The sequence below is a fragment of the Myiozetetes cayanensis genome, unplaced genomic scaffold, assembly GCF_022539395.1.
Source record: "Myiozetetes cayanensis isolate MyiCay16 unplaced genomic scaffold, myiCay2020 scf41, whole genome shotgun sequence".
Lineage (NCBI taxonomy): Eukaryota > Metazoa > Chordata > Aves > Passeriformes > Tyrannidae > Myiozetetes > Myiozetetes cayanensis.
In genome coordinates this window covers 1022693-1042405 of record NW_026087643.1, presented here as the reverse complement: position 1 = coordinate 1042405, position 19713 = coordinate 1022693, and the positions used below count along the sequence as shown (strand labels likewise).

The following is a 19713-nucleotide window of genomic DNA, read 5'->3' as shown; positions in this document are numbered from 1 at the left end:
GGGTGAGGAAGAGCCCTGGTGTGACCAGGGAGGAGCCTCCACACCTCCCTGCCCTCCTCAGATTGTTCGTAGCCGCTGGTCCTGCCCAGACCTGGCCCTGCCCTGCTTTGACTTTCCCTTCTGTGTCATCCAGGGGAGTTTGCTCCATCCATAGGGTGTTCCCAGCCCTCCCAGGCCTTTTCCAGGGTCTCTCTAGACCTTTAAGCAAAGAGAAAGGGCGAGGTTGAAGGGTTGGATGTAAAAGAGAGCAGATGAAAAGAGTTGAAGGGTCATATTTACAATATTTATTATGATTTCTCCATTTTAGGCGAGAGACAGGAGAATTTCACTGGTCTGCAAAGCCACTAATGCCTTAAAGTCCCTTCAAAACTAAGTAAGTGTAACCAAGTAGGGAGAATTTGGAAATGATTTTCATGGAAGCTGCAGAAACTGAAAGTTTTTATACCAGAAGAGTAACAGCATGAACCAGTGGAAATTAATTATATATTTTAAAATATACTGATAATAATATGATAATGAATATCAACTAAGCAGAAGTGATAAAAAAAAGATAAGGGAAAAAGACAAGGGAAAAATGACAAGACAAGAAAAAAACCCATATGGGAATATTGTGCAGGAGAGAATTTTGGAAGAGAAGAACTTGAAGAGAAAGAAAACACATAAAGGTTGGTAACTGATATTTTAAATCTATAAATACAGTGGTCTTTCTATGAGAAGCATGATAAATTGGGCTTCAACAATAATACAGTTTAAAATAATCAGCAGTAAAAATAAATGTAAAAAGAAGGAATAGACCATATCACTGCAAGGAAACAGAAAATATGGGTAAAGACAGAGAATAAGAAAATCATCTGCCTTATGAGCAGGTGAATACTCAGCAGTGCTTGGAATAAAAAAAGAGATGAAAACAACACGGAAGTTTGATGCATAGAAGATTTATTGGGGAAAAATATGAATAAATCACACAGAGGGTACACAAACAAGCATGGGAAAACAGAGGGAACAAAAAATATTGAAAACATGAAGTTAAAAATTGCAAGTCATGCAACTGTCAAGACTGAACTTAAACAAGAGCTAAATAAATGCAATATATGACATGAGGTTCATATAAATGACATGATGCAGATAATGAGAGAGAAAGGACATTGACATTGTCATCTATATGAGCTTTACAACAGAGAACAAGAAGGACTGGAATTTAAACGATTTACAATGGAAAAAGACAAGACTTAAGGAAAAGATTCACGGTTTAAACATTTGGGATGAACAAATTCGAGGTTTCCCCATTCCTGGAAGAAATAAAGGTTCCAGGGACAGGTCTAGTAGGGCCCGCAGAAGTCCCAGATCCTCCTGGAGGAGCGGGGCAGGACACAAGGGCTGCAGGCGGGAGCTCTGCCAAAGGTGCAGAGGCCCCCCGAGCCCTGGGTGGCCCCGGTGCCGTAGAGCCCCCCCAGCCCCAGGGAGCCCCCAAAGGCGGGGGCTCCGGCGGAGCCCACCACGGCTTGCTGGGGGAAGGAGCTGAGGATGGGGCCGGGGAAGGTGACGACGACGGGGGGCGGCTGGATGAAGGCCGTGGAGTCGGGGCACTGGCGGGCGCACAGCTCGTTGCAGCTCTCAGCGATGGGCTGGGGCACAGCCACGCTGGTCTTGGGCGGGCACAGGTCGGAGCAGGAGTTCTTGGGTGGGTACAGGTCGTAGCAGGACATCTTGGTGTGAGGAAGGTGAGGCTGGAAAAGACACACACAAAAAAAGTGTTATGAACGAGCCAGAGATGCCTGGGCTGGGCAGTTCAGTGATCCCTGACTGCCCTAGAACTGAAGTGGTCACAGCCATATGGACTTGACCTCTCTGCCCATGACTTGTCCTTTACCCTGACAACCCCCCTCAGAGCCCTGATCCCCACACAGAGAGAAACACAACATCAGTTCCCAAGTCCTCTGCACAGTCTATCATCCCTCCTCCCTGTTAGTCCATGCCAGGCTGCTGCCAGCACAGCCACTGCCCTGGGAGCTCTCTTGCCCAGGGAGGGCCCTCTCCAGCCCCTGCCCAAGGAGGCCAGAGCCGTGGGCACCCACCTGCCCTTGTGCTGAGCAGAGGGAGGCTGGAGCAGTGGATGCAGCCCTGGTCCAGGGCAGCGCTTTTATGGGTGGCCGGGCAGGCGGGGCAGGAGCTGCCCATGCTGGGGGCACGTGGCGCTGGGGGCCAAGCCCCTGCCTCCTGCTGGGCTGGCACGCGGCTCTTTTGCTGACTGGCTCTCCTGGCCAGCCCCAACCCGCTCTCCCAGCCCCCAAATTACCCCGCTCGGACGCTGCCACCTCATGGGGCAGGTGAGTCCTGTTGGCTTCTCATTATCTCCCAAGTGTCCACTATCTGCAAAAGGGGAAGATTGCGAAACCCCACACCCAGGGCAGCTCCTCTGGGACCTGCCTGTTCAGCACAAGCCATTAGTGGCTGGCACAGCAGAACTGGGCTCGATCCCCTCCAGGCACTGGCCTTGAAGCTCTGCAGGGCTGGGGACCCTTAGATAATAGATGTCCCATAGATGGCAAGCAGTTCCCAAGTGTTCCTGGTTCCTGCCACTCCTGCCCTAGCCACCACACCCCATCCCAGCTGTGGAGCTACACTGCTGAGGGAGATCACAGGATCACACAATGTGCCCAGGATATATTTGACCTTCACAGATCATCAGCTGTTGTCCCTGCACAAGAGTCACCCCATGTACCTCAGAGTACTGTCCAAAGAGCTCTTGCAGTCTGTCAGGCTTGGTGCTGTGAGCACTGCCCTGCTGACAAGTGCCAAAGCAGCAGGAAGGGGCAGAAGCCTCGGGCAGCGGGATGTGCTGGGGTGGCACCCGGGGGGATGCTGACTCAGGGAGGGGCAGGAGCTGCACAGCCCTGGTGTCATCAGCAGCAGGGAGTGTCCCCCGTGCAGATTGGCCTGTCTGGGGCTGAGCACTGGTGGGGCTGCTATAAAAGGCCTGCCTGGGCCAGGCTGTGCCAAGCTGCTCTGGCCACCTTGTCCTCGGGGAGAAGGGTAAGTGTGGCAGCGCTTGTGCTGCTGGCTCCTGCTGCAGCCGCAGCCCCTGTGCTTGGGGCGCTGCCCTCTGCTGCTCTCCTGCCATCCCTGCCTGCCCTCTTGCAGAGCTGCATCGCCTGCCACGCCAAGATGTCCTGCTACGACCTGTACCCACCCAAGAACTCCTGCTACGACCTGTGCCCGCCCAAGACCAGCGTGGCTGTGCCCCAGCCCATCGCTGAGAGCTGCAACGAGCTGTGCGCCCGCCAGTGCCCCGACTCCACGGCCTTCATCCAGCCGCCCCCCGTCGTCGTCACCTTCCCCGGCCCCATCCTCAGCTCCTTCCCCCAGCAAGCCGTGGTGGGCTCCGCCGGAGCCCCCGCCTTTGGGGGCTCCCTGGGGCTGGGGGGCCTCTACGGCGCCGGGGCCACCCAGGGCTCGGGGGGCCTCTGCACCTTTGGCAGAGCTCCCGCCTGCAGCCCTTGTGTCCTGCCCCGCTCCTCCAGGAGGATCTGGGACTCCTGCGGGCCCTGCTAGACCCAGCCCACACCCCACTGCCACTGCTCCCCCCACTCCACCAGCGCTGCTCTGGACAACATCCCTTGGGCTCCTCCAGGATGTGACAACCAGCCTAGCTGGGTCTCGTCCACCATCTCTCTCACAGTCTCTCCTGCCCCTCTCTGCACAATAAACTTGTCCTGCATCCAAGTCATGTCTCCATCCCTATTTTTTCCTGGTTCAGTGTTTGGGAAGACCCTGTGTGTGTGGGAGTGCCAGCTGTGGGAGGGCAAATGCTGTTCCTGGGATGCCCAGGTGACAGTGAGGATTTGCGTTGGTGGGAAAAGGACAGGACACAGGTGGGACACTGGACACACTCCCACAAAGGGCCACACATAGCTGCTAAAGGGACATATACTGTTTCTGATCCTGGGAGAGCCCAAGAGTGCCTTGAATGTTCCCCCTATTCCAGAGGAAACTGAGGGGGATCCCATCCCTGTGCACACAGCAGAGAAGGGAATGGGTGAGGAAGATGGAAGCAGGCTCTGTGCACAGGGGTCAGGGCCAGCAGCAGAGATAATGGGCACCAGCTGAAATACAGCCCCAAAACCCTTTGTCAGAGGGAGGGAGGGGGAGTGAGGCCTGGCACAGGCTGACCTGGCAGGTAATGGAGTGTCTGTCCTTGGAGAGGTGGCAAAGCCACCTGGACACAGTGGTGGGCATTGGGCTCTGGGTGACCCTGCTGGAGGCAAGAACAGGAGGCCAAGATGGCCTGGAAAGGCTGTGGGAAGAAGGATCCAGCTGGGATTTGTGTCACTGTGTGTCTGTGACAGAGCTGAGGGGCAGCAAGGGTGCTGTGTGTGCTGGGGGCAGTAGAATAACTAAAGGGGAATTGGAAAGGGGAAGGGAAGGTAAAATAGAAGAGAGAACAGGACAGTGAAGGCACATGGGTAACAGAAAATGATAGCAAAGATGTAATGGAAGCAGAAGAAGGAGAGGAATGGGGAGGATTAAGAGTGGGAAAAGTAGAAGGAAAAGCAATAGGAGAGAGAGAAGGATGTGGGGAAAGAGAAAGAGAAGGTGCTGTTGATAAGTAAATTTAAGGTAAGGAGCATAGAGATAGGGAAACTTCTTCTTTGCCATCACTCCAAAGACCTTTAGCAGAGCTGTGGAACATCAAATGGGTTGGAGCTCAGGCAGCCCTGGCATCTCCCCAGGGCCACGGCCAGCCACACTGTTACCCAGTAGGGCTGGAGGTCTTCAGAAGCCCATGGGCTCCAAGTACTGCAGAGAGAGGAGCTGCCAGACTCCAGGAAGAGTCCTTGGAGCTCAGCTGTAGGGTCTTGTGGGCTGAGAGTTGCCAGGGCTGGGAGGCCCATGCAAAGGCAGCTCTGCCTGGCTCTGATGGGGAGGAGACACTGCCCAAGCCAGTGGGGTCAGGGCCACGTGCAGGTCAAGGAAAGTGTGCCCCCCTGCAGGTCAAGGAAACTGCCCCCATTCTGAGTAACAAGAGGAAAACAGAGAGGCAGATGTTGGATGCAAGATTATTTTATTGCAAAGGCAGGGAAGCTCTCATTGACAAAGGAAGGGGAGAGGAGTCATGAGGAGAGGGGAGGGAGAGAAGACAGAAGGCTCAATGCTGAAGCACCCAAAGGGCTCGATGGCTGTTGGGTGAGGCTTTAGCAGGGCCCGCAGGTGTCCCAGATCCTCCTGGAGGAGCGGGGCAGGACACAAGGGCTGCAGGCGGGAGCTCTGCCAAAGGTGCAGAGGCCCCCCGAGCCCTGGGTGGCCCCGGCGCCGTAGAGGCCCCCCAGCCCCAGGGAGCCCCCAAAGGCGGGGGCTCCGGCGGAGCCCACCACGGCTTGCTGGGGGAAGGAGCTGAGGATGGGGCCGGGGAAGGTGACGACGACGGGGGGCGGCTGGATGAAGGCCGTGGAGTCGGGGCACTGGCGGGCGCACAGCTCGTTGCAGCTCTCAGCGATGGGCTGGGGCACAGCCACGCTGGTCTTGGGCGGGCACAGGTCGTAGGAGGACATCTTGGCGTGAAGGAGGTGAGGCTGGAAAAGACAAACACAAAAAAGTGTTATGAATGAGCCAGAGATGCCTGGGCTGGGCAGTTCAATGATCCCTGGCTGCCCTAGAACTGAAGTGGTCACAGCCATATGGACTTGACCTCTCTGCCCATGACTTCTCCTTTGCCCTGACAACCCCCCTCAGAGCCCTGATCCCCACAAAGAGAGAAACACAACATCAGTCCCCAAATCCTCTGCACAGTCTATCATCCCTCATCCCTGACACTCCATTCCAGGCTGCTGCCAGCACAGCCACTGCCCTGGGAGCTCTCTTGCCCAGGGAGGGCCCTCCCCATTCCCTGCCCCAAGGAGGCCCAGAGCCGTGGGCACCCACCTGCCCTTGTGCTGAGCAGAGGGAGGCTGGAGCAGTGGATGCAGCCCTGGCCCAGGGCAGCGCTTTTATGGGTGGCTGGGCAGGCGGGGCAGGAGCTGCCCATGCTGGGGGTACGTGGTGCTGGGGGCCAAGCCCCTGCCTCCTGCCGGGCTGGCACGCGGCTCTTTTGCTGACTGGCTCTCCTGGCCAGCCCCAACCCGCTCTCCCAGCCCCGCAAATTACCCCGCTCGGACGCTGCCACCTCATGGGGCAGATGAGTCCTGCTGGCTTCTCATTATCTCCCAAGTGTCCACTATCTGGAAAAGGGGAAGATTGTGAAACCCCACACCCAGGGCAGCTCCTCTGGGACCTGCCTGCTCAGCACAAGCCATTAGTGGCCAGCACAGCAGAACTGGGCTCGATCCCCTCCAGGCACTGGCCATGAAGCTCTGCAGGGCTGGGGACCCTTAGATAATAGATGTGCCATAGATGGCAAGCAGTTCCCAAGTGTTCCTTGTTCCTGCCACTCCTGCCCTATCCACCACAACCCATCCCAGCTGTGGAGCCCCATTGCTGAGGGAGATCACAGGATCACACAATGTGCCCAGAATATATTTGACCTTCACAGATCATCAGCTGCTGTCCCTGCACAAGAGTCACGCCATGTCCCCCAGAGTATTGTCCAAAGAACTCTTGCACTCTGTCAGGCTTGGTGCTGTGAGCACTGCCCTGCTGACAAGTGCCAAAGCAGCAGGAAGGGGCAGAAGCCTCGGGCAGCGGGATGTGCTGGGGTGGCACCCGAGGGGATGCTGACTCAGGGAGGGGCAGGAGCCGCACAGCCCTGGTGTCATCAGCAGCAGGGAGTGTCCCCCGTGCAGATTGGCCTGGCTGGGGCTGAGCACTGGTGGGGCTGCTATAAAAGGCCTGCCTGGGCCAGGCTGTGCCAAGCTGCTCTGGCCACCTTGTCCTCGGGGAGAAGGGTAAGTGTGGCAGCGCTTGTGCTGCTGGCTCCTGCTGCAGCCGCGGCCCCTGTGCCTGGGGCGCTGCCCTCTGCTGCTCTCCTGCCATCCCTGCCTGTCCTCTTGCAGAGCTGCATCACCTGCCACGCCAAGATGTCCTGCTACAACCTGTACCCACCCAAGAACTCCTGCTCCGACCTGTGCCCGCCCAAGACCAGCGTGGCTGTGCCCCAGCCCATCGCTGAGAGCTGCAACGAGCTGTGCGCCCGCCAGTGCCCCGACTCCACGGCCTTCATCCAGCCGCCCCCCGTCGTCGTCACCTTCCCCGGCCCCATCCTCAGCTCCTTCCCCCAGCAAGCCGTGGTGGGCTCCGCCGGAGCCCCCGCCTTTGGGGGCTCCCTGGGGCTGGGGGGCCTCTACGGCGCCGGGGCCACCCAGGGCTCGGGGGGCCTCTGCACCTTTGGCAGAGCTCCCGCCTGCAGCCCTTGTGTCCTGCCCCGCTCCTCCAGGAGGATCTGGGACACCTGTGGGCCCTGCTAGACCCAGCCCACACCCCACTGCCACTGCTCCCCCCACTCCACCAGCGCTGCTCTGGACAACATCCCTTGGGCTCCTCCAAGATGTGACAACCAGCCTGGCTGGGTCTCGCCCACCATCTCTCTCACAGTCTCTCCTGCTCCTCTCTGAACAATAAACTTTTCTTGCATCCAAGTCAAGTCTCCATCCCTGTTTTTTATTAGTGGGGAAGACCCTGTGTGTGTGGGAGTGCCAGCTATGGGAGGGCAAATGCTGTTCCTGGAATGCCCAGGTGACAGTGAGGAGTTGCAGTGGTGGGAAGAGGACAGGACATATGTGGGGCACTGGAGACTCTCCCACAAAGGGACATACACAGATCCTGAAGGGACAGGGACTGTTTCTGCTCCTGGGAGAGCCCAAGAGTGCCTTGAGTGTTCCCACTATTGCAGAGGAAACTGATGGGGATTCCATCCCTATGCACACAGCAGAGAAGGGAAGGGGTGAGGAAGATGGAAGCAGACTCTGTGCACAGGAGTCAGGGCCAGCAGCAGAGGCAATGGGCAGCAGCTGAAATGCAGCCCCAAAACCCTTTGTCAGAGGGAGGGAGGGGGAGTGAGGCCTGGCATAGAATGGCCTGGCAGGTGCTGGAGTGTCTGTCCTTGGAGAGCTGGCAAAGCCACCTGGACACAGTGGTGGGCATTGGGTTCTGGGTGACCTTGCTGGGGGTGACAGCAGGATGCCAAGATGGCCTGGAAAGGCTGTGGGAACAAGGATCCAGCTGGGATTTGTGTCACTGTGTGTCTGTGACAGAGCTGAAGGGCAGCAAGGGTGCTGTGTGTGCTGGGGGCAGTAGAATAACTAAATGGGGAATTGGAAAGGGTAAGGGAAAGTAAAATAGAAGTGTTCATGGGTAAGAGAAAATGATAGCAAAGATGTAATGGAAGCAGAAGAAGGAGAGGAATGGGGAGGATGAAGAGTGGGAAGAAGTAGAAGGAAAAGCAATAGGAGAGAGAGAAGGATGTAGGGAAAGAGAAAGAGAAGGTGCTGTTGATAAGCAAATTTAAGGTAAGGAGCATGGAGATAGGGAAGGTTCTTCTTTGCCATCACTCCAAAGACCTTTAGCAGAGCTGTGGAACATCAAATGGGTTGGAGCTCAGGCAGCCCAGGAAATGTCTGGCATGTCCCCTGGGCCAGGGCCAGCCACACTGTTACCCAGTAGGGCTGGAGGTCTTCAGAAGCCCATGGGCTCCAAGTACTGCAGAGAGAGGAGCTGTCAGACTCCAGGAAGAGTCCTTGGAGCTCAGCTGCAGGGCCTTGTGGGCTGAGAGCTGCCAGGGCTGGGGGCTTTTGCAAAGGCAGCTCTGCCTGGCTCTGATGGGGAGGAGACACTGCCCAAGCCAGTGGGGTCAGGGTCACGTGCAGGTCAAGGAAACTGTGCCCCCCTGCAGGTCAAGGAAACTGCCCCCCATTCTGAGTAACAACAGGAAAACAGAGAGGCAGATGTTGGATGCAAGATTATTTTATTGCAAGGGTAGGGAGGCTGTCATGTACAAGGGAAGGGGAGAGGAGTCCTGAGGAGAGGGGAGGGAGAGAAGACAGAAGGCTCAATGCTGAAGCACCCAAAGGGCTCGATGGCTGCTGGGTGAGGCTTTAGTAGGGCCCGTAGAAGTCCCAGATCCTCCTGGAGGAGCGGGGCAGGACACAAGGGCTGCAGGCGGGAGCTCTGCCAAAGGTGCAGAGGCCCCCCGAGCCCTGGGTGGCCCCGGCGCCGTAGAGGCCCCCCAGCCCCAGGGAGCCCCCAAAGGCGGGGGCTCCGGCGGAGCCCACCACGGCTTGCTGGGGGAAGGAGCTGAGGATGGGGCCGGGGAAGGTGACGACGACGGGGGGCGGCTGGATGAAGGCCGTGGAGTCGGGGCACTGGCGGGCGCACAGCTCGTTGCAGCTCTCAGCGATGGGCTGGGGCACAGCCACGCTGGTCTTGGGTGGGCACAGGTCGTAGCAGGAGTTCTTGGGTGGGCACAGGTCGGAGTAGGAGTTCTTGGGTGGGCACAGGTCGTAGCAGGACATCTTGGCGTGGCAGGCGATGCAGCTCTGCAAGAGGGCAGGCAGGGATGGCAGGAGAGCAGCAGAGGGCAGCGCCCCAGGCACAGGAGTTGCACCTGCAGCAGGAGCCAGCAGCACAAGCGCTGCCACACTTACCCTTCTCCCCGAGGACAAGGTGGCCAGAGCAGCTTGGCACAGCCTGGCCCAGGCAGGCCTTTTATAGCAGCCCCACCAGTGCTCAGCCCCAGCCAGGCCAATCTGCATGGGGGACACTCCCTGCTGCTGATGACACCAGGGCTGTGCGGCTCCTGCCCCTCCCTGAGTCAGCATCCCCCCGGGTGCCACCCCAGCACATCCCGCTGCCTGAGGCTTCTGCCCCTTCCTGCTGCTTTGGCTCTTGTCAGCAGGGCAGTGCTCACAGCACCAAGCCTGACAGAGTGCAAGAGGTCCTTGGACAGTACTCTGGGCGACATGACGTGACTCTTGTGCAGGGACAGCAGCTGATGATCTGTGAAGGTCAAATATATCCTGGGCACATTGTGTGATCCCGTGATCTCCCTCAGCAGTGGGGCTCCACAGCTGGGATGGGTTGTGGTGGCTAGGGTAGGAGTGGCAGGAACAAGGAACACTTGGGAACTGCTTGCCATCTATGGCACATCTATTATCTAAGGGTCCCCAGCCCTACAGAGCTTCAAGGCCAGTGCCTGGAGGGGATCGAGCCCAGTTCTGCTGTGCCAGCCACTAATGGCTTGTGCTGAGCAGGCAGGTCCCAGAGGAGCTGCCCTGGGTGTGGGGTTTCGCAATCTTCCCCTTTTGCAGATAGTGGACACTTGGGAGATAATGAGAAGCCAGCAGGACTCATCTGCCCCATGAGGTGGCAGCGTCCGAGCGGGGTAATTTGCAGGGCTGGGAGAGCGGTTTGGGGTTGGCCAGGAGAGCCAGTCAGCAAAAGAGCCGCGTGCCAGCCCGGCAGGAGGCAGGGGCTTGGCCCCCAGCGCCACGTGCCCCCGCATGGGCAGCTCCTGCCCCGCCTGCCCGGCCACCCATAAAAGGGCTGCCCTGGACCAGGGCTGCATCCACTGCTCCAGCCTCCCTCTGCTCAGCACAAGGGCAGGTGGGTGCTCGCAGCTCTGGGCCTCCTGGAGCAGGGGCTAGGGAGGGCCCTCCCTGGGCACGAGAGCTCCCAGGGCAGCGGCTGTGCTGGCAGCAGCCTGGCATGGACTGGCAGGGAGGAGGGATGATAGACTGTGCAGAGGATTTGGGGACTGATGTTGTGTTTCTCTCTGTGTGGGGATCAGGGCTCTGAGGGGGGTTGTCAGGGTAAAGGACAAGTCATGAGCAGAGAGATCAAGTCCATATGGCTGTGACCACTTCAGTTCTAGGGCAGCCAGGGACCATTGAACTGCTCATCCCAGGCATCTCTGGCTCATTCATAACACTTTTTTTGTGTGTGTCTTTTTCAGTCTCACCTCCTTCACACCAAGATGTCCTGCTACGACCTGTGCCCACCAAAGAACTCCTGCTACGACCTGTGCCCGCCCAAGACCAGCGTGGCTGTGCCCCAGCCCATCGCTGAGAGCTGCAACGAGCTGTGCGCCCGCCAGTGCCCCGACTCCACGGCCTTCATCCAGCCGCCCCCCGTCGTCGTCACCTTCCCCGGCCCCATCCTCAGCTCCTTCCCCCAGCAAGCCGTGGTGGGCTCCGCCGGAGCCCCCGCCTTTGGGGGCTCCCTGGGGCTGGGGGGCCTCTACGGCGCCGGGGCCACCCAGGGCTCGGGGGGCCTCTGCACCTTTGGCAGAGCTCCCGCCTGCAGCCCTTGTGTCCTGCCCCGCTCCTCCAGGAGGATCTGGGACTTCTGCGGGCCCTGCTAAAGCCTCACCCAACAGCCCTTTGGGTGCTTCAGCATTGAGCCTTCTGTCTTCTCTCCCTCCCCTCTCCTCATGACTCCTCTCCCTTTGTCAATGAGAGCCTCCCTGCCCTCTGCAATAAAATAATCTTGCATCCAACATCTGCCTCTCTGTTTTCCTCTTGTTACTCAGAATGGGGGGCAGTTTCCTTGACCTGCAGGGGGGCACAGTTTCCTTGACCTGCATGTAGCCCTGACCCCACTGGCTTGGGCAGTGTCTCCTCCCCATCAGTGCCAGGCAGAGCTGCCTTTGCATAGGCCTCCCAGCCCTGGCAGCTCTCAGCCCACAAGGCCCTGCAGCTGAGCTCCAAGGACTCTTCCTGGAGTCTGGCAGCTCCTCTCTCTGCAGTACATTGAGCCCATGGGCTTCTGAAGACCTCCAGCCCTACTGGGTAACAGTGTGGCTGGCCCTGGGCCTGGGGACATGCCAGGGGTTGCCTGGGCTGCCTCAGCTCCAGCCCATTTGATGCTGCACAGCTCTGCTAAAGGTCTTTGGAGTGATGGCAAAGAAGCTTCCCTATCTCTATGCTCCTTACCATAAATTTGCTTATCAACTGCACCTTCTCTTTCTCTTACCCCACATCTGTGTCTCGCTCCTATTGCTTTTCCTTCTACTTTTCCCACTCTTCATCCTCCCCATTCCTCTCCTTCTTCTGCTTCCATTACATCTTTGCTATCATTTTCTCTTACCCATGAGCCTTCACTGTCCTATTATCTCTTCTATTTTACCTTCCCTTACACTTTCCAATTCCCCATTTAGTTATTCTGCTGCCCCCAGCACACACAGCACCCTTGCTGCCTCTCAGCTCTGTCACAGACACACAGGGACACAAATCCCAGCTGGATCCTTCTTCCCACAGCCTTTCCAGGCCATCTTGGCCTCCTGCTGTCACCCCCAGCAGGGTCACCCAGAGCCCAATGCCCACCACTGTGTCCAGGTGGCTTTACCACCTCTCCAAGGACAGACACTCCAGCACCTGCCACGTCAGCCTGTGCCAGACCTAGCTCCCCCTCCCTCCCTCTGACAAAAGGCTTTGGGGCTGCATTTCAGCTGGTGCCCATTACCTCTGCTGCTGGCCCTGACCCCTGTGCACAGAGCCTGCTTCCATCTTCCTCACCCCTTCCTTTCTCTGCTGTGTGCACGGGGATGGGATCCCCCTGGGTCTCCTCTGCAATAGGGGGAACATTTAAGGCACTCTTGGGGTCTCTCAGGAGCAGAAACAGTCCCTGTCCCTTCAGGATCTGTGTATGGCCCTTTGTGGGAAAGTCTCCAGTGCCCCACACGTGTCCTGTCCTCTTCCCACCACTGCAACTCCTCACTGTCACCTGGGCATTCCAGGAACAGCATTTGCCCTCCCATAGCTGGCACTCCCACACACACAGGGTCTGCCCAACCAGGAAAAAATAGGGATGGAGACATGACTTGGATGCAGGACAAGTTTATTGTTCAGAGAGGGGCAGGAGAGACTGTGAGAGAGATGGTGGGCGAGACCCAGCCAGGCTGGTTGTCACGTGCTGGAGGAGCCCAAGGGATGTTGTCCAGAGCAGCGCTGGTGGAGTGGGGGAGCAGTGGCAGTGGGGTGTGGGCTGGGTCTAGCAGGGCCCGCAGGTGTCCCAGATCCTCCTGGAGGAGCGGGGCAGGACACAAGGGCTGCAGGCGGGAGCTCTGCCAAAGGTGCAGAGGCCCCCCGAGCCCTGGGTGGCCCCGGCGCCGTAGAGGCCCCCCAGCCCCAGGGAGCCCCCAAAGGCGGGGGCTCCGGCGGAGCCCACCACGGCTTGCTGGGGGAAGGAGCTGAGGATGGGGCCGGGGAAGGTGACGACGACGGGGGGCGGCTGGATGAAGGCCGTGGAGTCGGGGCACTGGCGGGCGCACAGCTCGTTGCAGCTCTCAGCGATGGGCTGGGGCACAGCCACGCTGGTCTTGGGTGGGCACAGGTCGGAGTAGAAGTTCTTTGGTGGGTACAGGTCGTAGCAGGACATCTTAGCGTGGCAGGCGATGCAGCTCTGCAAGAGGGCAGGCAGGGATGGCAGGAGAGCAGCAGAGGGCAGCGCCCCAGGCACAGGAGCTGCGGCTGCAGCAGGAGCCAGCAGCACAAGCGCTGCCACACTTACCCTTCTCTCCGAGGACAAGGTGGCCAGAGCAGCTTGGCACAGCCTGGCCCAGGCAGGCCTTTTATAGCAGCCCCACCAGTGCTCAGCCCCAGCCAGGCCAATCTGCACGGGGGACACTCCCTGCTGCTGATGACACCAGGGCTGTGCGGCTCCTGCCCCTCCCTGAGTCAGCATCCCCCCGGGTGCCACCCCAGCACATCTCGCTGCCCGAGGCTTCTGCCCCTTCCTGCTGCTTTGGCACTTGTCAGCAGGGCAGTGCTCACAGCACCAAGCCTGACAGAGTGCAAGAGCTCTTTGGACAGTACTGTGAGGTACATGGGGTGACTCTTGTGCAGGGACAGCAGCTGATGATCTTTGAAGGTCAAATATATCCTGGGCACATTGTGTGATTCTGTGATCTCCCTCAGCAGTGGGGCTCCACAGCTGGGATGGGTTGTGGTGGATAGGGCAGGAGTGGCAGGAACCAGGAACACTTGGGAACTGCTTGCCATCTATGGCACATCTATTATCTAAGGGTCCCCAGCCCTACAGAGCTTCCAGGCCAGTGCCTGGAGGGGATCGAGCCCAGTTCTGCTGTACCAGCCACTAATGGCTTGTGCTGAGCAGGCAGGTCCCAGAGGAGCTGCCCTGGGTGTGGGGTTTTGCAATCTTCCCCTTTTCCAGATAGTGGACACTTGGGAGATAATGAGAAGCCAGCAGGACTCATCTGCCCCATGAGGTGGCAGCGTCCGAGTGGGGTGATTTGCGGGGCTGGGAGAGCGGGTTGGGGCTGGCCAGGAGAGCCAGTCAGCAAAAGAGCCGCGTGCCAGCCCGGCAGGAGGCAGGGGCTTGGCCCCCAGTGCCACGTGCCCCCAGCATGGGCAGCTCCTGCCCCGCCTGCCCGGCCACCCATAAAAGCGCTGCCCTGGGCCAGGGCTGCATCCACTGCTCCAGCCTCGCTCTCCTCAGCACAAGGGCAGGTGGGTGCCCACGGCTCTGGGCCTCCTGGGGAAAGGGCTGGAGAGGGCCCTCCCTGGGCAAGAGAGCTCCCAGGGCAGCAGTTGTGCTGGAAACAGTCTGGCATGGACTGGCAGGGAGGAGGGATGATAGACCGTGCAGAGAATTTGGGGCTTGATGTTGTGTTTCTCTCTGTGTGGGGATCAGGGCTCTGAGCGGGGTTTGTCAGGGCAAAGGACAAGTCATGGGTAGAGAGGTCAAGTCCATATGGCTGTGACCACTTCAGTTCTACGGCAGCCAGGGATCACTGAACTGCTCAGCCTGGGCATCTCTTCCTTGTTCATAACACTTTTTTTGTGTGTGTTTTTCAGCCTCACCTCCCTCACGCCAAGATGTCCTGCTACGACCTGTGCCCACCCAAGAACTCCTGCTCCGACCTGTTCCCGCCCAAGACCAGCGTGGCTGTGCCCCAGCCCATCGCTGAGAGCTGCAACGAGCTGTGCGCCCGCCAGTGCCCCGACTCCACGGCCTTCATCCAGCCGCCCCCCGTCGTCGTCACCTTCCCCGGCCCCATCCTCAGCTCCTTCCCCCAGCAAGCCGTGGTGGGCTCCGCCGGAGCCCCCGCCTTTGGGGGCTCCCTGGGGCTGGGGGGCCTCTACGGCGCCGGGGCCACCCAGGGCTCGGGGGGCCTCTGCACCTTTGGCAGAGCTCCCGCCTGCAGCCCTTGTGTCCTGCCCCGCTCCTCCAGGAGGATCTGGGACTTCTGGGGGTCCTGCTAAAGCCTCACCCAACAGCCATCGAGCCCTTTGGGTGCTTCAGCATTGAGCCTTCTGTCTTTTCTCCCTCCCCTCTCCTCAGGACTCCTCTCCCCTTCCTTTGTCAATGAGAGCCTCCCTGCCCTTGCAATAAAATAATCTTGCATCCAACATCTGCCTCTCTGTTTTCCTCTTGTTACTCAGAATGTAGGGGCAGAGTTTCCTTGACCTGCACGTGGCCCTGACCCCACTGGCTTGGGCAGTGTCCCCTCCCCATCCAAGCCAGGCAGAGCTGCCTTTGCATAGGCCTCCCAGCCCTGGCAGCTCTCTGCCCACAAGGCCCTGCAGCTGAGCTCCAAGGACTCTTCCTGGAGTCTGGCAGCTCTTCTCTCTGCATTACTTTGAGCCCATGGGCTTCTGAAGACCTCCAGCCCTACTGGGTAACAGTGTGGCTGGCCCTGGGCCTGGGGACATGCCAGGGGTTGCCTGGGCTGCCTGAGCTCCAACCCATTTGATGTTCCACAGCTCTGCTAAAGGTCTTTGGAGTGATGGCAAAGAAGAACAAGCTTCCCTATCTCTATGCTCCTTACCTTAAATTTGCATATCAACTGCACCTTCTCTTTCTCTTTCCCCACATGCTTCTCTCCCTCCTACTACTTTTCCTTCTACTTCCAGTCTTAATCCTTCTCATACCTCTCCTTCCCATGTATCCATTACATCTTTGCTATCATTTTCTTCTACCCAGCAACCTCCACTGTCCTCTTTTCTCTTCTATTGACCATCCCTTCCCCTTTTCCATTCTGCTTTAGTTCTGCTCCCCCCAGAACAGACAACACCCTTGCTGCCTTGCAGCTCTCTCCTGCAAACACAGTGACAAAAATCCCAGCTGAATCCTTGTTCCCACAGCCTTTGCAGGCCATCTTGTCCTCCTGCTACCACCTCCCCCAGGGTCATCCAGAGCCCAGTGCCCAGCACCATGTCCAGGTGGCTTTGCCAGCTCTCCAAGGACAGACACTCCAGTACCTGCCAGGCCAGTCTGTGCCAGGCCTCATTCCCCCTCCCTCCTTCTGACAAAGGGCTTTGGGGCTGCATTTCAGCTGGTGCCCATTGCCTCTGCTTCTGGTCCTGACCCCTGTGCACAGAGCCTGCTTCCATCTTCCTCATCGCTTTATCTTCTCTGCTGTATGCACAGGGATGGGATCCCCCTGGGTCTCCTCTGCAATAGGGGGAACATTCAAGGCACTCTTGGGGTCTCTCAGGAGCAGAAACAGTCCCTGTCCCTTCAGGATCTGTGTATGGCCCTTTGTGGGAAAGTCTCCAGTGCCCCATATGTGTCCTGTCCTCTTCCCACCACTGCAACTCCTCACTGTCACCTGGGCTTTCCAGGAACAGCATTTACCCCCCCACACTTGGCACTCCCACACACGCAGGTTCTTCCAACCAGGAAAAAATAGGGATGGAGACATGACTTGGATGCAGGACAAGTTTATTGTTCAGAGAGGAGCAGGAGAGACTGTGAGAGAGATGGTGGGCGAGACCCAGCCAGGCTGGTTGTCACATCCTGGAGGAGCCCAAGGGATGTTGTCCAGAGCAGCGCGGGTGGAGTGGGGGAGCAGTGGCACTGGGGTGTGGGCTGGGTCTAGCAGGGCCCGCAGGTGTCCCAGATCCTCCTGGAGGAGCGGGGCAGGACACAAGGGCTGCAGGCGGGAGCTCTGGCAAAGGTGCAGAGGCCCCCCGAGCCCTGGGTGGCCCCGGCGCCGTAGAGGCCCCCCAGCCCCAGGGAGCCCCCAAAGGCGGGGGCTCCGGCGGAGCCCACCACGGCTTGCTGGGGGAAGGAGCTGAGGATGGGGCCGGGGAAGGTGACGACGACGGGGGGCGGCTGGATGAAGGCCGTGGAGTCGGGGCACTGGCGGGCGCACAGCTCGTTGCAGCTCTCAGCGATGGGCTGGGGCACAGCCACGCTGGTCTTGGGTGGGCACAGGTCGGAGCAGGAGTTCTTGGGTGGGCACAGGTCGTAGCAGGACATCTTGGCGTGTCAGGCGATGCAGCTCTGCAAGAGGGCAGGCAGGGATGGCAGGAGAGCAGCAGAGGGCAGCGCCCCAGGCACAGGGGCCGCGACTGCAGCAGGAGCCAGCAGCACAAGCGCTGCCACACTTACCCTTCTCCCCGAGGACAAGGTGGCCAGAGCAGCTTGGCACAGCCTGGCCCAGGCAGGCCTTTTATAGCAGCCCCACCAGTGCTCAGCCCCAGCCAGGCCAATCTGCACAGGGGACACTCCCTGCTGCTGATGACACCAGGGCTGTGCGGCTCCTGCCCCTCCCTGAGTCAGCATCCCCCCGGGTGCCACCCCAGCACATCCCGCTGCCCGAGGCTTCTGCCCCTTCCTGCTGCTTTGGCACTTGTCAGCAGGGCAGTGCTCACAGCACCAAGCCTGACAGAGTGCAAGAGCTCTTTGGACAATACTCTGAGGGACATGGGGTGACTCTCTGGGATGGTCCTTTCCAGGTCAAGGAGTTGAAATCAATGGTGATTTTGGGTCCCATCCAACTCAGCATATTCTGTCATTCTGGGATCTTGTCCTGCAATGGGCCAACCTTGGAGGGGCAGGGGTGGGAATGGAGCAGGGATGGCAGGAATCAGCCCAACCTGCACTGGGGGTCTGAGCTGCCTTGTATTTGGTGTTTCAGAACCTTCTCCCTCTGCCTACAATAGACACATAGTGCACCTCAGGAGGGCACTGGGGGGTGGGAGGCTTTGGCAAGGTCAGCAGCAGGACCCCGCTCTGCCCTGGGGCTCTGCAGACAAATAATGAGGCAATCCCCAGATCAAGGCTTTGGGCAGAGCCCTGGCACTTGCAGTCAGCCTTTGTCACCAGGAGTGTCCCCTGAAACAGCGAGATCGTGGAACTAATGAAGATAATGAAAGGAAATGAGGAGCCAGCGGGGCTGATTGGAGCCCTGAGGTGGCAGCGTCCGAGCGGGGTGATTTGCGGGGCTGGGAGAGCGGGTTGGGGCTGGCCAGGAGAGCCAGTCAGCAAAAGAGCCGCGTGCCAGCCCGGCAGGAGGCAGGGGCTTGGCCCCCAGTGCCACGTGCCCCCAGCATGGGCAGCTCCTGCCCCGCCTGCCCGGCCACCCATAAAAGCGCTGCCCTGGGACAGGACTGCATCCACTACTCCGGCCTCGCTCTGCTCAGCACAAGGGCAGGTGGGTGCCCACAGCTCTGGGCCTCCTGGGGCAGGGGCTGGGGAGGGCCCTCCCTGGGCACGAGAGCTCCCAGGGCAGTGGCTGTGCTGGCAGCAGCCTGGCATGGACTGGCAGGGAGGAGGGATGATAGACTGTGCAGAGGATTTGGGGACTGATGTTGTGTTTCTCTCTGTGTGGGGATCTGGGCTCTCAGGGGGGTTTTCATGGTAAAGGACAAGTCATGGGCAGAGAGGTCAAGTCCATATGGCTGTGACCCCTTCAGTTCTAGGGCAGCCAGGGACCACTGAACTGCCCAGCCCCGGCATCAGTGGCTCATTCATAACACTCTTTTTGTGTGTGTCTTTTTCAGCCTCACCTCCTCCACGCCAAGATGTCCTGCTACGACCTGTGCCCACCCAAGAACTCCTACTCCGACCTGTGCCCGCCCAAGACCAGCGTGGCTGTGCCCCAGCCCATCGCTGAGAGCTGCAACGAGCTGTGCGCCCGCCAGTGCCCCGACTCCACGGCCTTCATCCAGCCGCCCCCCATCGTCGTCACCTTCCCCGGCCCCATCCTCAGCTCCTTCCCCCAGCAAGCCGTGGTGGGCTCCGCCGGAGCCCCCGCCTTTGGGGGCTCCCTGGGGCTGGGGGGCCTCTACGGCGCCGGGGCCACCCAGGGCTCGGGGGGCCTCTGCACCTTTGGCAGAGCTCCCGCCTGCAGCCCTTGTGTCCTGCCCCGCTCCTCCAGGAGGATCTGGGACACCTGCGGGCCCTGCTAGACCCAGCCCACACCCCACTGCCACTGCTCCCCCCTCTCCACCAGCGCTGCTCTGGACAACATCCCTTGGGCTCCTCTAGCACGTGACAACCAGCCTGGCTGGGTCTCGCCCACCATCTCTCTCACAGTCTCTCCTGCCCTTCTCTGAACAATAAACTTTTCCTGCATCCAAGTCATGTCTCGCAGTCTCTTTGTCTGGAGCTCTTTTCCCAGCAGCTGTGGGAGGGCGAAGTCTGGTCTCTCCATGTTTCACTTTGGGCTCTCATACATTTTTTACCCCTAAGAGACAGGAGTTGATTCCTGCTCTGTGTGCATTGATCTCCAGTTCAGCAGTGCGCTAGGATGAGGTATTTGGAGTACTAAGTCCTCTTCATTAATGTTTGTGTTCATATATATATATATATATATACATAAATCTATCTGTACACTGGTGTGTTTGGGCCATATTATTATTGCACTACAGCTCTGTTAGAGGTGTCTTAGGTACTTTTGATCTTCCAGGAAGAACTTGTGATGCTGCCCTCTCACTCTCCAAATCCTCATCCTGCACAGCTGCTGCTGTACCTCCTTTAGGGAATGTGTAACTCCCTCAGTGTGAACAGAGAGCACAGATAATCTTTTCCTTTGTT

General features: G+C 58.9%; 10 protein-coding genes across 10 annotated transcripts; 5 read left to right on the top strand and 5 right to left on the bottom strand.

The window, feature by feature from the left end:
• Positions 1-1319: 1319 nt before the first annotated feature.
• LOC126647805 (scale keratin-like) lies at positions 1320-1706 on the bottom strand. Its single transcript, XM_050330336.1, has one exon. It carries the CDS (start codon positions 1704-1706, stop codon positions 1320-1322), a length of 387 nt encoding a protein of 128 aa, XP_050186293.1.
• Positions 1707-3165: 1459 nt separating this feature from the next.
• Positions 3166-3552, top strand: LOC126647821 (scale keratin-like). The gene has a single exon (XM_050330351.1). The coding sequence runs from the start codon at positions 3166-3168 to the stop codon at positions 3550-3552; it is 387 nt and encodes a 128-aa protein (XP_050186308.1).
• A 1639-nt stretch (positions 3553-5191) lies between these two features.
• On the bottom strand, positions 5192-5556 carry LOC126647948 (scale keratin-like). The gene has a single exon (XM_050330564.1). It carries the CDS (start codon positions 5547-5549, stop codon positions 5193-5195), a length of 357 nt encoding a protein of 118 aa, XP_050186521.1. The 5' UTR covers positions 5550-5556; the 3' UTR covers position 5192.
• Positions 5557-7010: 1454 nt separating this feature from the next.
• Positions 7011-7397, top strand: LOC126647953 (scale keratin-like). The gene has a single exon (XM_050330569.1). It carries the CDS (start codon positions 7011-7013, stop codon positions 7395-7397), a length of 387 nt encoding a protein of 128 aa, XP_050186526.1.
• A 1626-nt stretch (positions 7398-9023) lies between these two features.
• On the bottom strand, positions 9024-9440 carry LOC126647804 (scale keratin-like). Its single transcript, XM_050330335.1, has one exon. The coding sequence runs from the start codon at positions 9438-9440 to the stop codon at positions 9024-9026; it is 417 nt and encodes a 138-aa protein (XP_050186292.1).
• Positions 9441-10900: 1460 nt separating this feature from the next.
• Positions 10901-11287, top strand: LOC126647950 (scale keratin-like). Its single transcript, XM_050330566.1, has one exon. The coding sequence runs from the start codon at positions 10901-10903 to the stop codon at positions 11285-11287; it is 387 nt and encodes a 128-aa protein (XP_050186523.1).
• Positions 11288-12915: 1628 nt separating this feature from the next.
• Positions 12916-13302, bottom strand: LOC126647956 (scale keratin-like). The gene has a single exon (XM_050330572.1). The coding sequence runs from the start codon at positions 13300-13302 to the stop codon at positions 12916-12918; it is 387 nt and encodes a 128-aa protein (XP_050186529.1).
• Positions 13303-14762: 1460 nt separating this feature from the next.
• On the top strand, positions 14763-15149 carry LOC126647946 (scale keratin-like). Its single transcript, XM_050330561.1, has one exon. It carries the CDS (start codon positions 14763-14765, stop codon positions 15147-15149), a length of 387 nt encoding a protein of 128 aa, XP_050186518.1.
• Positions 15150-16764: 1615 nt separating this feature from the next.
• LOC126647951 (scale keratin-like) lies at positions 16765-17151 on the bottom strand. The gene has a single exon (XM_050330567.1). The coding sequence runs from the start codon at positions 17149-17151 to the stop codon at positions 16765-16767; it is 387 nt and encodes a 128-aa protein (XP_050186524.1).
• A 1547-nt stretch (positions 17152-18698) lies between these two features.
• On the top strand, positions 18699-19085 carry LOC126647952 (scale keratin-like). Its single transcript, XM_050330568.1, has one exon. It carries the CDS (start codon positions 18699-18701, stop codon positions 19083-19085), a length of 387 nt encoding a protein of 128 aa, XP_050186525.1.
• Positions 19086-19713: the final 628 nt, after the last annotated feature.

Bases quoted from the DNA above. Each gene is read 5' to 3' on its own strand.
- LOC126647805 (XM_050330336.1), bottom strand. From the start codon at position 1,706: ATGTCCTGCTACGACCTGTACCCACCCAAGAACTCCTGCTCCGACCTG.
- LOC126647953 (XM_050330569.1), top strand. From the start codon at position 7,011: ATGTCCTGCTACAACCTGTACCCACCCAAGAACTCCTGCTCCGACCTG.
- LOC126647804 (XM_050330335.1), bottom strand. From the start codon at position 9,440: ATGTCCTGCTACGACCTGTGCCCACCCAAGAACTCCTACTCCGACCTG.
- LOC126647946 (XM_050330561.1), top strand. From the start codon at position 14,763: ATGTCCTGCTACGACCTGTGCCCACCCAAGAACTCCTGCTCCGACCTG.
- LOC126647952 (XM_050330568.1), top strand. From the start codon at position 18,699: ATGTCCTGCTACGACCTGTGCCCACCCAAGAACTCCTACTCCGACCTG.
- LOC126647821 (XM_050330351.1), top strand. From the start codon at position 3,166: ATGTCCTGCTACGACCTGTACCCACCCAAGAACTCCTGCTACGACCTG.
- LOC126647951 (XM_050330567.1), bottom strand. From the start codon at position 17,151: ATGTCCTGCTACGACCTGTGCCCACCCAAGAACTCCTGCTCCGACCTG.
- LOC126647956 (XM_050330572.1), bottom strand. From the start codon at position 13,302: ATGTCCTGCTACGACCTGTACCCACCAAAGAACTTCTACTCCGACCTG.
- LOC126647950 (XM_050330566.1), top strand. From the start codon at position 10,901: ATGTCCTGCTACGACCTGTGCCCACCAAAGAACTCCTGCTACGACCTG.
- LOC126647948 (XM_050330564.1), bottom strand. From the start codon at position 5,549: ATGTCCTCCTACGACCTGTGCCCGCCCAAGACCAGCGTGGCTGTGCCC.